Source organism: Salminus brasiliensis, chromosome 1 (assembly GCF_030463535.1).
Source record: "Salminus brasiliensis chromosome 1, fSalBra1.hap2, whole genome shotgun sequence".
In the NCBI taxonomy this organism is placed as follows: domain Eukaryota; kingdom Metazoa; phylum Chordata; class Actinopteri; order Characiformes; family Bryconidae; genus Salminus; species Salminus brasiliensis.
The window spans coordinates 79081875-79098076 of record NC_132878.1 but is presented as its reverse complement, the minus strand read 5'-3'; the positions used below and the strand labels follow the sequence as shown (position 1 = coordinate 79098076).

Below are 16202 nucleotides of genomic sequence, written 5' to 3'. Positions count from 1 at the left end.
ATCTATCTGTCTGCCTGTCTGTCTGTCCGTCTATCTATCTATCTATCTATCTATCTATCTATCTATCTATCTATCTATCTATCTATCTGTCTGTCTGTCTGTATATCTGTCTGTCTGTCCGTCCATCCATCCATCCATCCATCTATCTATCTATCTATCTATCTATCTATCTATCTATCTATCTATCTATCTATCTGTCTGTCTGTCTGTCTATCTGTCTGTCTGTATATCTGTCTGTCTGTCCGTCCATCCATCTATCTATCTATCTATCTATCTATCTATCTATCTATCTATCTATCTATCTGTCTGTCTGTCTGTCTGTATATCTGTCTGTCTGTCCGTCCATCCATCTATCTATCTATCTATCTATCTATCTATCTATCTATCTGTCTGTCTGTATATCTGTCTGTCTGTCCGTCCATCCATCTATCTATCTATCTATCTTTCCATCTATCTATCTATCTGTCTGTCTGTCTAGCTAACTATCTATCTAACTATCTGTCTATCTATCTATCTGTCTATCTGTCTGTCTGTCCACTCGTCCGTCCTTCCATCCATCCATCTATCTGTCTGTCTGCCTGTCTGTCTATCTATCTATCTATCTATCTATCTATCTATCTATCTGTCTGTCCACTCGTCCGTCCTTCCATCATCCATCTATCTGTCTGCCTGTCTGTCTGTCCGTCTATCTATCTATCTGTCTGTCTATCTATCTGTCTGTCTGTCTGTCTGTCTATCTATCTATCTATCTATCTATCTATCTATCTATCTATCTGTCTGTCTGTCCGTCTATCTATCTATCTATCTATCTATCTATCTATCTATCTATCTGTCTGTCTGTCTGTATATCTGTCTGTCTGTCCGTCCATCCATCCATCTATCTATCTATCTATCTATCTATCTATCTATCTATCTATCTGTCTGTCTGTCTGTCTGTCTATCTGTCTGTCTGTATATCTGTCTGTCTGTCCGTCCATCCATCTATCTATCTATCTATCTATCTATCTGTCTGTCTGTCTGTCTGTATATCTGTCTGTCTGTCCGTCCATCCATCTATCTATCTATCTATCTATCTATCTATCTATCTGTCTGTCTGTATATCTGTCTGTCCGTCCGTCCATCTATCTATCTATCTATCTATCTATCTATCTATCTATCTATCTATCTATCTATCTGTCCGTCCGTCCGTCCGTCCGTCCATCTATCTGTCTGTCTGTATATCTGTCTGTCTGTCCGTCCATCCATCTATCTATCTGTCTATCTATCTATCTATCTATCTATCTATCTGTCCGTCCGTCCGTCCGTCCGTCCATCTATCTGTCTGTCTGTATATCTGTCTGTCTGTCCGTCCATCCATCTATCTATCTGTCTATCTGTCTGTCTGTCTGTATATCTGTCTGTCTGTCCGTCCATCCATCCATCCATCCATCCATCTGATCCATCTATCTATCAGATCTCTTCTCACTCCACCAGAGGGGAGTGTTGATCCGTTACAGGAAAGTGGTCACTAATATATTCACAATCATCGGAGACATTTGTGCTACAGCAGTTAAGCATTATGAGGGGATGTTTCATTAAACTAGTGATATAAAATGGTTACATTAAAAAAATAAGATCCAAGATCCAAGAAGTTCAGGTTCACGGGCAGTTTGACAGTTTTGAGTGTCCAAGCGTTACTGCTTGAACTTCTGGTATTTTTTTCTTCCCTTTTTTTCTCGAAGTTGTTGCTGAACTTTGCAGAAGGTTTCAGGAGACTGCCCTTGGGCCTCAATATGACACAAAAGAAAAATTGCCTGTTTTTCTCCCTCTGCTTCCTGGAATAGGATTTGGAGGAGTGTTCAGTGAAAGAAAGCACAAACTGCAGTGATTGTCATGTTGTGAAGAGAACACCTGTCCTGGTTGAACAACGTGTTCTAGACTAGCCCACAGGGAACGTTAGCAGTGGTCCACACTGCTCGATCATGAGAAGGGAGATTCTTTGGTACCTCATCTCGTGACTACTGGACAGAGCTACTACAATAACTATAGTTTTCACAGAGAGAATGCATCTGTGTTTTTAACGTCCAAAACAAACCTGTATTAGAGCATTAAGCTCGAAATAGAGTTAAAGTGTCTTGAAATATGTGACAACTTTAAAAGTCTCCGTATATAATGAGATAATCTGCAACAAACATCTGCTACATGCTAATGATAAATATTAATAGGGACGAACACTGGCCTCGTATTCATGAATATCCTACGTCAATATTCACTTGCTCAGTCTGTTCAGCCGTTGAAATGTTTGTAAACAATCGCCTGCCATGTGGCACTGCGGGGCACTCTGGGACGTGTAGTGTAGAACGTTCTGACTGCCTTTGAGTCGGTTCACTCCAGAGGCAGCAGAACTACAAATCCCATAAGTCCCGTGTTAGCCGCGGATTGGTGTTCGGGTGTTGAGAGGATGTGATGGGTGGTGATATGTACTCTGCACGCAGCGGCTCTGCAGTTTTTCCTCTGGATCTCTGGGCCAGAAATGAGAGCTGATGGCTGACCGGGGTTAGAGCTGGACACATTTGGAGAGGGTTAGAGATCGAGAGAGAGGACAATCGTCCAAGTCAGACTGAAGAGACTTTTTAACTATAAAGAGAAGTTTAGGCTGTTTTTAAAGGTAGGTTTGTGCTCATGGTTACTCTGTTGGCTTATTAAATGTGACTGACCTGATTATAGATTTTCAGGGCATGTTTGTATACTTTTATTCTATTTTATTCTATTTAGTTCAATTCTACTTTCTTGGGTTACTTTTCCCACTATTCCCAACTAGTTTCACTCAATTTCTATATACGTCTCATGGGGTTATGAATAATAACTTCTATTCTCTTCTGTTCCATTTGATACTGTTTTATTCTATTCTATTCTGTACTATTCTATACTATTCTATTCTATTCTATTTTATGCCGTTCTGTTCTATTCTATACTGTTCTGTTTTAATCTATTATATTCTATACAGTTCTATTCTATTCTGATATGTTCTTTAATGTTCTGTTCTATTATAGTATTTTCTATTCCGTTCTGTTATATTCTATTCTATTCTGCTCTATTATATTCTATTCTGTTCTGTTCTATCTTTGCCTTTCTGCTCTATTCTATTCAATTCTGTTATATCCTGTACTATTCTATTAAATTCAGTTCTGTTCTGTTCTATTCGAAATGATTTTCTTATATTCTATTATCTTCTATTTTCTCCTATTCTGATCGATTACATTCCTTATTTTCCACTAACACATGTAGCCAAACCATTCTATTATATTCTGTTGTTTTCCTTATAGCGTACTAACAGCTTTCTCCATAGTTGTTCTAATAAAAACCAACCAAGCCTATAATTAGCAGAGTTCAGTAGAACAGAATTAGTGTACTCTTTGTAAGCGGCACAATAGCTCCACTTAGTTGCGAAATGGGGCCATGTGACCGTCTCTTTCCCTCCGTAGGCTTATTGTTTACATCTTCAGTAGGGGGAAATGTCTAGGTAGGCCGCACACAGGCCTGTTCTCACAAAAACCTATTTAGCTGTAATCTTAGAGAAATATCTGGCTATGAGAGTGCTTCATGTTGTATTAACTTATGTTGTAGAGTTATATGACTAGTTGCAGGATGTTGATAGTAGCACAGGTTTTCTTCTTTCTTGTGGCCTAATTCTGTGGGGGTTGCTATTTGTGTATGCCTCTCGGCTGTTCTTCAAATGATGACCAGAGTGTGTAGGCCATCGCCTAAAAGTGTGGTCATCGCCTTGTTCATATATCATCTCATATCCCTCACTGCCGCCCCACCGTCTCGGTTTTAAGAGCAGGGGTGTAATATGAAGTCCCCTCGTAGTTGGATTTGACCTTCGTGTGCTCATTTCAGATCTGTCAGCAAAAAATCTACACCTAGCACACAGCCGACGAGCAGAAATGTAACTCTAGGTTGGCAGAGTTGGACAAGGCCCACATTAATCACAACAGTACAGACAGTCTGAAGCATTACTTTTTTCTGAGCGTAATTTTCTGGCCTCGGATGCAAGCTGGTTCTTCCCCTAATTACTGCTGCGTGTGGCTGTTGCTCGGAAGTTCTTTGTTCTTGCTATTTTGCTGAATATCCGTGAACACAAGAGGGCAGCCGGTAAAACTGGCTCTCAGGTAGTTCATTGTTCAGGTAGACTCACCTGGGGCTTGTGGTTCGAGTGCATCAGACAAAGGATTGGCAGGTTTTTCATAACACGTGGAACAGCAGTTAATTTTTATTCTGTGATTTAGCACCAGCAGTACAAAAACCTGCCTTTATTATTATTAAAATGTGTTTTTATTGGGATTTATTGGGATTTATTGGGATTTATTTACCACTGGGCAATTTATGCAGACTATTTTCGGGTAATGTGTAAGCTTTGTGTAAACATGCTAAAGTCCAGGAAGTAAATTAGACACAAGGGCCAATGATAGCATTATAATACTTTCCAAATTTGATATAATTATCTATTTGTGAAACCAGTAATTAGTGGCATGCTGTGGGTGTACATTTCTATATCTTCTGTTATTATGTTCATCATGTCTGTGGGCAATGTTTCCTTGAATTTTGCTATCTTCAGTGACCGTCTCAATGTCTAGTGATTACAAACACAGAAACCTCTCCAACCGTACCTTTATGGTAGAAATGGCTCAATATCTCTTTTTATTTTCAAATATCGATGTTGAAACCTTAAGCTCTGGCTAATACTGATACTGATCCACCATACTTAGCTTTAAAATATGGTTTTAATGGAAGCATTTCTATATTGAAGCATAGAGGTTAAACTAACTAGAGATGGCATATCAGTCGCTCTGGATGAGAGTCTGCTAAATTAAAATAAAGTGTAAATGTAGTATGATAATATCTTAAATGAAGCACTTGAGCTAAATTGAGCTAATTTTAAAGCTTAGTAGTTTTTCAAGAACAAATATCGAGTCAGTAGTGGCCAGCATTTGAGATTTCAGTATCAGTAGGTACCATTTCTAACAATAACCATAATCTATAGCTTGGGTTGTAAAATGCATCTTGTAGTATCAACCTGAGCAGGGATGCTGTAATTGATAATCTGAATGACCTTATTGGACTTTCTTCTTTCTTCATTTCTGAACAGCCGGCATCCCTTTCTGCCCTCCTTCAGTAGGCCTCAGGCCTATTCAATCCTGACAGCCATGGTACTGATCCTGGGAAGGCGGCTGAACCGGGAGGACTCTGGGACACGGGAGTCCCCCGCCGTCAAGCGCAAGGTCCTGGAAATGGACCCCAAGACCCTGAGTGGCCACGATGTCTTCGACTTCTCCTCAGGCCCGTGCCACTCTGAGAGCGTTCTGCAGATGTTTGACGAGTTCCGCAATGGCCGCCTCTTCACTGACGTCGTGATCAGCGTGGAGGGCCGTGAGTTCCCCTGCCACCGCGCCGTGCTCTCCGCTTGCAGCAGCTATTTCCGCGCCATGTTCTGCAATGACCACCGTGAGAGCCGCGAGATGCTGGTGGAGATCAACGGTATCCGCTCAGAGGCCATGGACACCTTCCTGCAGTATGTCTACACAGGCCGAGCACGCATTACCACAGACAACGTGCAGTTCCTCTTCGAGACCTCCAGCCTCTTCCAGATTGGTGCTCTGCGTGATGCCTGTGCAAAGTTCCTGGAGGACCAGCTGGACCCATGCAACTGCCTGGGCATCCAGCGTTTTGCTGATGCCCACTCGCTTAAGCAGCTGGCCAGCCGCTGCCGCGCCTACGCCCTGCAGAGCTTTGCTGATGTGGCGCAGCATGAGGAGTTCCTGGACCTGCAGCGTGATGAGCTGGAGGAGTACATCGCCAGTGACGAGCTGGTGATCGGCAAGGAGGAGACGGTGTTCGAGGCGGTGATGCGCTGGGTCTACCACAATGTGGAGCACCGGCGTGGAATGCTGCGCGAGCTGCTAAACCATGTTCGCCTGCCACTCCTGCACCCCAACTACTTTGTGCAAACCGTGGAGGGGGACCAGTTGATCCAGAATGCCCCAGAATGCTACCAGCTGCTGCACGAAGCCCGCCGCTACCACGTGCTTGGAAATGAGATGATGTCGCCCAGAACTAGACCTCGCAGGTGGGCAACATCTTCCTTATCTTGCTAGGCAATCAGCCACAGTTCAATACCAATAACTGGTAATAATAAGTGCTTAGCAGGGGTTTAGATTGTAGCTAAAATGATTAGCTAGCTAAGCCAGTTAAGCAAACTACCTAATTGACTTCTACAAACTTGACTTGTATGATGAAAACACTACACTGTAATGCAACACTTAAATACAATGGAACAGGCCCAGAAACAGAAAGAAAAGTGGCTTGCATTAATCTGTCTTAGGAGTGGTAATTGTCATATCACAAATGTATCCAGTCATTGACTTACATGCGTCAGAAGGTCTGAAAAAGTCCAATTTGGGCAAAAAAAGCCCTGTAACATGAACATAGCCTTAAGGTGCATTCCAGTCACCCTATTAGTTCCCTCTGAAGTAGGGTATATAGGGTACTTAGCCACTTTAAAGGTGCTTTCAGACCATAAGGATTGAAGATGTTCCATTGGAAAGGAGCTTCACACTGTGCAGAGGGTAGTAAACAGCACTTCACAGGAAGCTGCAGAAAAGTTTACCCATCAGTGATTGCATGTCTGTTGGATAGCATGTGTTGCTCTGTGTTTAATGATGATGTTGCAGAAGGTGAAGATACAGTATGAGGATGTATAATCAGCTGCAGTTCCATTCGCTCACACTCTGTGTTCAGCATGTAGAAAATAATAGGGTACTTCATAGGGACCCTGTGGAATGGAAGGGTCTGTCGTGTCTTTTGACACTTATGGGGTGGGGAAAAACAAAGGCGGTCAGGGGCCTGCAGGTCTCTACCACCTTTGTCTTAACAGAGTTTAAAAGGCAGGTTAGGGGCAAATAATAAAACTGAAGAACAGGAAGATGAGATACAGCAGTGGTTCAGGGGTCTCTTTAAGTGCAAGCTAATGTAATCTGACAGTCAGGAGATAACCGAGAACAGAAATAGCCTTTCACACTCACTTTCTCTATCTTGCTTTGTGTCTTATCAACATGACCTGGTCCTGTTGGTTGCTGTTGGCTCTTGTTTCCTCAGTGGCCTCCACCTGCTGGCCAACACAGTGGAGAAGGCTGTGTGTTGGAGCCATTGTATTTGGCCAATCACACGGGACGGTATCAAAGAGCTGCTCTGTTTTTGTAGTCTTTATCAGCTTAACAGCTATCCCCTGGTGCATGAGAGCAAGCCCAAAGTGGTTTGCATGTTATTGTTGCTTGTCTGGTTTCTCTTAGAAATAGCTTTGATAAGGCCCAGATTTCGAGGGACTCAAAACAGAGCCTGTACCAGACTTTTCCGGAGGGGATCTTCTTGAAAGCTTATAAAGACAGGGTTGGCGATGCACATGTACTGACTTGAGTGATAGTCGGGGAGAGGAGGGTGTTAGCAGGAATTACAATGGGCCACAGGGACCTCCAAGGCTAAGTTCACACAGCAGGCTCAAATCCGATCCGTTGTCTGTGTAGCAGTGTAAACGACAAAAAATACATCTGACATTTTAAATTCTGATTTAGGACACATTCATGTATGGTATTGAAATCTGATACATATCTGTCTGAACGGCGAGATCGGACTTCATGTTTATGTCAGTCCAACTCGACATTCACTGAAGAGAAGGGGAAATGGACGGCCGCGGTGAAGGAGGTTGTCAGTGGTGGGATAGTAAGGTAACGGACCATAAAAATATTTGGGGTGATGTCTCTGTTAAGATAACATTGGCAGGCACATATCGCAACTGCTCCAAGCTTATAAAAACAAAGGTTTAAAGAAACCAAGGTAACGTGGCCGGTGGTCAGCCACTGGAACTCCTTCATAGGTCCTGTAATGCTGGCGGTGATCAAACTGGAACGTTAAGTACATCGGTTTTGGAGTGTGACATCTTCAGACGAATGTTGGATAAAGGTCACGTGAAAAAGAAGGATGGGATTTGTTGAGAACATTTGGTCCACATCACCTGCTGAGTGAATGCAACCCAAGTGTTTTCTGAGAGGGATCGATCTGCTAGCTTTTCTGTAAAATAAAATAATTTAATTTAATAATAATAATTTCAAAATGAAAAATGATGTTTTAGAGACCTTTCATAAGACAGGTGATTTAACCAAACTAACCAAACATAGCAAACTAGCTACGTCCATATGTCAGTAGATAGAAAAGTTTCTCAGGGGTTTTATGTTTAGATGTTCACATTAGCCATTTTCTACTGTAACTTAGCGATGCCCATTTCTATCTGTAGTTTTTAGCCACCTAGCTAGCTACCCTTCTGAAAGAAATCATAAAAAGGTTATTACTGGAAGTAATAGTGTTTTTTGGTGGATTGATGTCACAAGATAATCCCACAGTAAACTAGTTGTCTCTAACCATTGAGTCCGGTTCAATTTGCAGGTAAACCACCTAGCTAATAGTCCTAGGCCCTTGGCCCAAGGTGTGCTTGAATGCAGCTAATTAATCATATACAATATAAGAGATAGTTAATTCTAAGATTTTGAAAGTGCAAGTAAATATTATACACATGATCAGTGTGTATGAAGAAGTAGGCAAGGAAAATCACAACTTCAGTTCCTTTTAGTTTCCTCCAATTAGTATTCCTGTCCTGTCTAGAGTAACACCTGCTCAGGGCAAGGAGGAACCTGCTCCTAGACAAGCCATCTTGTTCAATTCTTTCTGAACATGGGCTGATGGATAGGGTATGATGAAGGCTTGCCTGTACACATTCCTCCACCACAGTCTCCGTACCACGTAAACACCTGAGTTTCGAAACATGCTCCTGTTGACCCGAGCCCATGTGCGCTTTGTTTTTGTGCTCAGACGAGGAGAAGAAGGTGGGGGTGGCTGTGTTCTTTCCTTCTTCATGAAGCGAAGGACTTTGGAATCTGTCAGAACGTGATTCGCTTACAGAGCTAGCGTCGCTAGCAGGTTTAAAGGTTTATCGGTTTAACCCTGTGGGTCATTGTGTACTTCTCTGCAATAGGGTTAGGTTAATAGCTCAGACATCACATGACCAATAAGATAGAGAGTCGGTGTAACGGGTACAAAAGTTCACGACGGTGAACACCTGCGTGCTAGATGACAAAAGCGAGGTGGTTTTGTTCAGCAGGGTGTCAGTTTTCAACAGGCAAACTTCCAATCCCTCCCTCTATCTCCGGGCAGATTGTCTTTGCTTACATCCTCAGTGATCCCACTGAAAGTGTCTGTTTCTAACGATCCCAAAACGTACAGTTCCTGCAGTGCGCAGTTCACTTTGTGCCAAAAGAGTGAACACACCAATAAAGTCGAGCAATTACACTGGTAAAGGTTCATAAAAGGAACATTTTTTCCATACGGAGTCACTCGGTCAAGATGTGTATAGCGTCTGAAGTGTGCTTCTTTGGTTTTGCACGGGAGCTAAAAGGCTAATGTAGCTAACAAGAATATGAAAGCTTTTGTATAGAAGTTAGCTTTAGGAAAATCGCACGAGTAGAAAATTCAGTAAGCAACTTGCTACTGAATTATAATTTTCATTTTCGAACCAACATAAGCAAGTATATTAGAGATTACTCAACATCTTGACAGGCGAGTGCTTTGAACACAATGCTAAGTAGTAAGCTGCGTACTCCCAGTGGCAAACAAAAGAGGCCCATTTCAGACACCAAACTTGACTAATGACTTTTTGGTTAAAAGGGATGTACGTTTTGCCTACGTATGTTTTTTTTTTTTTACACCTTTTGTCCTGAAAAGACCTCACAGGCAGCAGCATGTTTATGTCGAGGTGGCTTTAACTGAGTCGGGCAGCTCACAGCTCTAATGTCCTTCCTTTCTAAGGGGAACTGGAGTTCAGCGCTAACTTTAGCCTTGTGGCAGCTGCTCTCCCTCCTCCCCTGAGCTTTCAGAGAGAAAGAGAGGAAGAGAGACAGACCAGTAGTTTTCTAGACAGCTGTTTTTAAGGGAAAGGGGAGGAGACATTTTGGACAAAATGTCTTGCTGGCAACGTGCTTGTGTTTGCCATCCTGAGTGGAGTTCACCACCTAATCGTATGTGTTTCTCGCTGCTATTCTTAGCATAGGGCCGTGTTCCTGCACTGTCTTGCACACATGGAGCTATCGGTGCAGAAAACAGGCCAAACAAACAGGTTCTGGTAATGAGTTACAATGAGCAGAGGTCACTGTTGCTTGGGGTTTATTGCATTTGCACGTCATCGGCTTTGAGTCACCTTGTCCACAGGGTCACTCTGGACTGCTTAAAAGTTGTCCTGAGAGTTTTTTTTTTATATGTGCTGGTCAATCATACAAGGTGGCCTTCAGTAGCAGTTTGGGGGTTTGCAGTTGCTGGAGACCCAAAAGATTTAGCAGATCTAAATGATCATGACATGAACAGAAATAATAATAATTATTATCTTATATATTATATAACATATAGTGATAACTTTATTAGTTTAGTTCGTTTTTGCTATTATTCCAATTAGCAGGTCAGGATGTTGAATGATCTCCAGCCCACCTCATCCTCAACTCATCCCAAAAGTATTGGATGGAGCACCATCCATCATTCCAGAGAACAGTTCCACTGCTCCACAGCTCAATGCTGGGGGGGCTTGATGCCCCTCTAGTCTAGTCCACACTCGGCATTAGGCATGGTGGCAATAGGTACCTGTTTATCCTATTCTATTGGCAGTACTTCTTAACAAGGACTAGGTAAGCAGTGTGTGTGTGCATTTGCACGTCTGTCTCAGCAACATCTGTCTTTATATATATATATATATATAGGATTTTTCTCTCCCCAGTCCATATGGAAATTGCTCTGCAAAAACGACCTGTTATGAATGTATTATTTTGTGTGAGGTCATAGATTTTCATATATCTGCCCTATCAGCTTACATCAGGATAGCTCCGCCCATTCGCTTAGCCGTTTGGAGCACTTCAGCAGCTATGGACAGTGTTAGTGCAGAATATGAGGCCTTTAATATTCATGTGATTGAACTGGGGGGGGTCTCTTCTTGTCGTTGGGCAGGTCTACGGGTTTCTCAGAGGTCATCGTGGTGGTGGGCGGCTGTGAGAGAGTGGGGGGCTTCAACCTACCTTACACTGAGTGCTATGACCCCGTGACCGGAGAGTGGAAATCGCTGGCCAAGCTGCCTGAGTTCACCAAGTCCGAGTACGCGGTGTGTGCCCTCCGCAATGACATTCTGGTTTCAGGTAAGTGTGGAGGAGGATAATAAGGAAGGTACCTTTTTTTGTATTTCCTTGTGTTTGTTTATTCCCCTTTTCTCTAGTATTTCTAGCACAGGGGCTTCCTCCAGCCTACATCTGCCAGACACACACACACACACAGTCACATTTGCCCTAATTCTCCTTTTCACAGAATCAATTTGTTTTTCCCTGCATGTTTTTCTGCTCTCGCTGCTGCTCTGGGTTTTTCTGGCCTACTTCTGAGCACGTCTCTCTCTGGAGGTTTGATCTGCGGGGATCGCTTAGAAGCTGCACGGGGCTGTGCTAGCAGCTCTTTGAACAAGGGAGCAAGTTCGGAGGAAAGGTTGCAGAGGAGGCGGGATGAGATAAGAAAGGGACAGCGAATGAGAGGCGTAGAGAGGGGAGGTGGGCAGAGCCTCCCTGGACTCTGTTTACATTCGCCATGTGCCAAGACCTCACGTGGTGCAGAGAAAAGCACAGTGTCTCTCTCTCTCTCTCTCTCTTGGTTTACACTCTAAACTCTCTCTCCTTGTCTGTTTATTCCTACACTCTCTCTCTCTCTGCCTCAATTTACCTCATGTAGTCTTTGCCTTTTCCTTACACTTTCTCTACTCCCCTGTTTACCTCACACTCTCATTTTTTCTTTGTTTCTCCCTACTCCCGCCTCCTCTCTCCCTCTCTTTCTCGGTTTACCCCCTAAACTTTCGGTATTCCTCTGTTTTTCCCAGATCTCTCTCTCTATTTACCCCTACACTCTCTCTATTCCTGACACTCTCTCTTCTCACCCTTGAACCCCTACACTGTCTTTCCTCAACAGTTCACCCCATACTCTCCTCCTCTTCATATGTTTCTTCCTCTCTTTCTGTCTCTCCCTGTGTAGTGTGAAGTACAGTGGGGGAAAAAAGTATTTAGTCAGTCAGCAAGTGTGCAAGTTCTCCCACTTAAAAAAATGAGAGAGGCCTGTAATTGACATCATAGGTAGACCTCAACTATGAGAGACAAAATGAGAAAAAAAATTCAGAAAATCACATTGTCTGATTTTTAAAGAATTTATTTGCAAATAATGGTGGAAAATAAGTATTTGGTCAATAACAAAAGTTCATCTCAATACTTTGTTATATATGTTTTGTTGGCAATGACAGAGGTCAAACGTTTTCTGTAAGTCTTCACAAGGTTGGCACACACTGTTGCTGGTATGTTGGCCCATTCCTCCATGCAGATCTCTTCTAGAGCAGTGATGTTTTAGGGCTTGTACCAAACAGTTCTACTTTGGTTTCATCTGACCATAAGACATTCTCCCAATACTCTTCCAGAACATCCAAATGCTCTCTAGCAAACTTCAGACGCGCCCGGATATGTACTGGCTTAAGCAGGGGAACACGTCTGGCACTGCAAGATCTGAGTCCCTGGTGGCGTAGTGTGTTACTGACGGTAGCCTTTGTAACATTGGTCCCAGCTTTCTGCAGGTCATTCACTAGGTCCCCCCTTGTGGTTCTGGGATTTTTGCTCAACATTCTTGTGATCATTTTGACCCCACGGGCTGAGATCTTGCGTGGAGCCCCTGATCGAGGGAGATTAGCAGTGGTCTTGTAGGTCTCCCATTTTCTGATTATTGCTCCCACAGTAGATTTCTTCACACCAAGCTGCTTGCCTATTGCAGATTCAGTCTTCCCAGCCTGGTGCAGGTCTACAATTTTGTTTCTGGTGTCCTTCAATAGCTCTTTGCTCTTTAACATAGTGGAGTTTGGAGTGGGACTGTTTGAGGTTGTGGGCAGGTGTCTTTTATACTGTTAACGAGTTCAAACAGGTGCCATTAATACAGGTAATGAGTGGAGGACAGAGAAGCCTCTTAAAGAAGAAGTTACAGGTCTGTGACAGCCAGAAATCTTGCTTGTTTGTAGGTGACCAAATACTTATTTTCCACCATTATTTGCAAATAAATTCTTTAAAAATCAGACAATGTGATTTTCAGAATTTTTTTCTCATTTTTTCTCTCATAGTTGAGGTCTACCTATGATGTCAATTACAGGCCTCTCTCATTTTTTTAAGTGGGAGAACTTGCACAATTGGTGACTGACTAAATATTTTTTTTCCCACTGTATGTTAGGGGAGTAGTTGGGCTGAGGCCAGGTCTGGTTCTGTAAGTCAGGGCAGCGGTAGGACAGTTGCAGATGTTTATGTCAGCACTTAAGGCATGCAGTGCCTGTAGACCACAGCTCAACATTCAGAACACACTGGTGGGGTTGTAGGAGTTGGAACTTTACTAAATTTGTCTCTCTGTGGTTCACACTCAGCTGCTTTCTTACTCACCACACAACTGACTATTATGTGTAACACACAGTATCTCTCTCTCTCTCTCTCTCTCTCATGCACACACACAGGCACACACACTTTACTTCCAACATTCCACAGTTTCTCCTAGAGCCTTAGTCTAATCAGCTCTTCCCTTTGCTGCCTTGCAGGCCATTGGTAACCAAGGTTATCTATATATATATATATATATATATATATATATATATATATATGTATATATATATATATATATATATATATATATATATATATATATATATATACATATATATATATATATATATATATATGTGTGTAATTAGAGAGGCTGGGTTACCTCAGAGCTTGTCTTCTGATTCATCAGTCAGTGTTTACAGCTTTGACTCTATTTTAAACTCTGTTTGCGAACGTTAACTGATCTTGATGAAGCTTTTCATACTGAACAGACTTAATCCAAACACGTTCTCCTTCAAGTACTGTTTACTTAAAACATGAGGCAAGAGCTAAAGAGATACAGAGTAAAAGAGACAGATAATAACTTTATAGGATCCAGTGACCGTGTGTTGTGCCAAGCCAGCAAGATGACTGACAAGTAAACCAGGTTTGTTGTCCTACACGGACATTTGCATAGCTGTTGAAAAATTTGCATGGGATCTCACTGGTCTACTTTATCACTTCCCTCTTCTTAAACAGATAGTTTGGGAATTCACAGAACTTCCTTTTCCCCCAAAAGGTGGTCGATCAGTCAAGACATGTTTGGTGTGCTTCCTTGTATTTGCACTGATAGTGATAGCTATGAGGCTAATGCAGTATTTCAGTATTGTGGTGTATAATACAGTTCTGCTCTGTGGTGATTTCAGGGGGACGCATCAATAGCAGGGACGTATGGATGTACAACTCACAGCTCAACATCTGGATACGGGTGGCCTCGCTCAACAAGGGCCGCTGGAGACACAAGATGGCCGTGTTGCTGGGCAAGGTGAAGCTCTGCTCACTAAAATGAATAAAGGTTCTTACTAGTTTCCGGGCTGACAAAGTATGATTCTTAAGAAAAAAGACAAAACAAAAAACGTTTGCATTAACTGGAGGTAAAGACATGTTCCTCAAACTCACTTCTCTCAATTACAAAAGTGGTTCTTCGTGAACCATCCACTGAACCAAAAAGAAACCCTCTCAGCACCCTTAATTTCCATCTGGCTTTGGTCCGCACAGGGAAATCCACGTCATTCTGTTTGCCCAAGTGCTTTCTACAAAGCAAGCCGGTCTTTCATCAGTCTCTCAGACATGTGTAAGCTTGAGTATAGCTCAGGGCAGCTGAGCTGACATGTCCATCTGTTTTCAGTCACGTGAGCTTTCTATTGCAGTGGTCATGTTAATGACCATTTTCTGCTGCACTAGAAAAAATCTAATTTCTGATAAATAATATGTTCAAAGGACAAGCAATTGTCATGTGTTGTGTGTGGTAGTAACAGTGTTAATACATGTGATTTGTTTTTGACAGGTTTTGCATATTACAGTGCTCTCACCTAAATAAGAATTAACTTAGTATCTTAATATAGGATTCCTAAATTCTAATAATGAACTAATAAAATAATTATTTACTTACAAAATTGTAACTTAGTATCTCAAGAGCTACTTATTTTGTCAGAATTATAACTTAAAACCTCAATACTATGACTTATTATCCCAGAATTAAACTTTTTGTTGTATCTCAGAAATCTCAGAAGTAGTATCTTAAGTTACTTGCAAATTCTTAGTATTAAGATAATGAAAAAACATGCAGTCAAACTTTTGTCAATTTTACACTTCAGAAAGCTAGCCTGCTAAATGAGAATAAGTATACACCCACAACAAAATTCATCTTCATATATCATATATTCTTCTCTTATATTGGCAGACATTGTTGATGATCATCTCTGTTTAGACCTGACATTCTCTTTTCAACAACAAACACTGGCAGACTCATACATGCTAATTAAACTCATTTAGCCCACAGACACTTTGCCGCCACTCTTTCCAACTGTCTGCTTGACTGTCATCGTTATTGCATTGTCATTTACTCTATACACTCATCTCTCACTCAGCACACTTTCTACCTCTCTCTTCTCGGCTCTCTTTCCCTCTCTCTGCTCTAGATTCTTCTTTTGCTTACTTTCCATCTTGGCTCTCTAAACAGTGACCTCATTAGTTTTCTCCACCCTGTGAGTCACTTGGCTTTAATAGCTTGATCGTTAGTGTTCCATAACTCTCCTGCGTAATGGCTGACTTGAAGTCCGTCAGTTTTCTTTTTAGGGGAAGGACTCTGTGGAGCATAGGAGCTTAAAGAAAGGAGCAAATGGAGCACCTGAACTCCCACCTTTATGAGGGAGGAGGAACAAGTGCACCCATATGTTTTTATTCCCCACTATTTTTTAAAGTTACATTTATTTGGTGATTTTCCCCCAGCCACCATGTCCATGTACACCACTAGCTAGGTCTTCTCCTATGACGAGGCTAATTAGCTAAAGCCACTTGTTATTGTAGTGCAACGTAATTGGACAGCTCTGTGCCCCTAGACAAGAATGCTTACAGCCTTTTCTGGCAATACAGATAGAAGAGACCATCACTGCCTAACATTACAGTGATTGATTAGACAAAAGTGGGGACTATCCTACCCAC

The 16202-nt window shown here is 42.1% G+C and overlaps 1 protein-coding gene across 1 annotated transcript in view; it reads left to right on the top strand.

Moving 5' to 3' along the window:
- Positions 1 to 2500: 2500 nt before the first annotated feature.
- klhl24b (kelch-like family member 24b) overlaps positions 2501 to 16202 on the top strand; it is a 28033-nt gene continuing 14331 nt past the window's right edge. Inside the window, exons 1-4 of the mRNA XM_072690151.1 lie at positions 2501 to 2647; positions 5129 to 6106; positions 11074 to 11258; positions 14405 to 14523. Coding sequence (XP_072546252.1) covers positions 5187 to 6106; positions 11074 to 11258; positions 14405 to 14523 — 1224 coding nt within the window. The 5' untranslated portion in view covers positions 2501 to 2647; positions 5129 to 5186. The remainder of the gene's footprint in view (positions 2648 to 5128; positions 6107 to 11073; positions 11259 to 14404; positions 14524 to 16202) is intronic.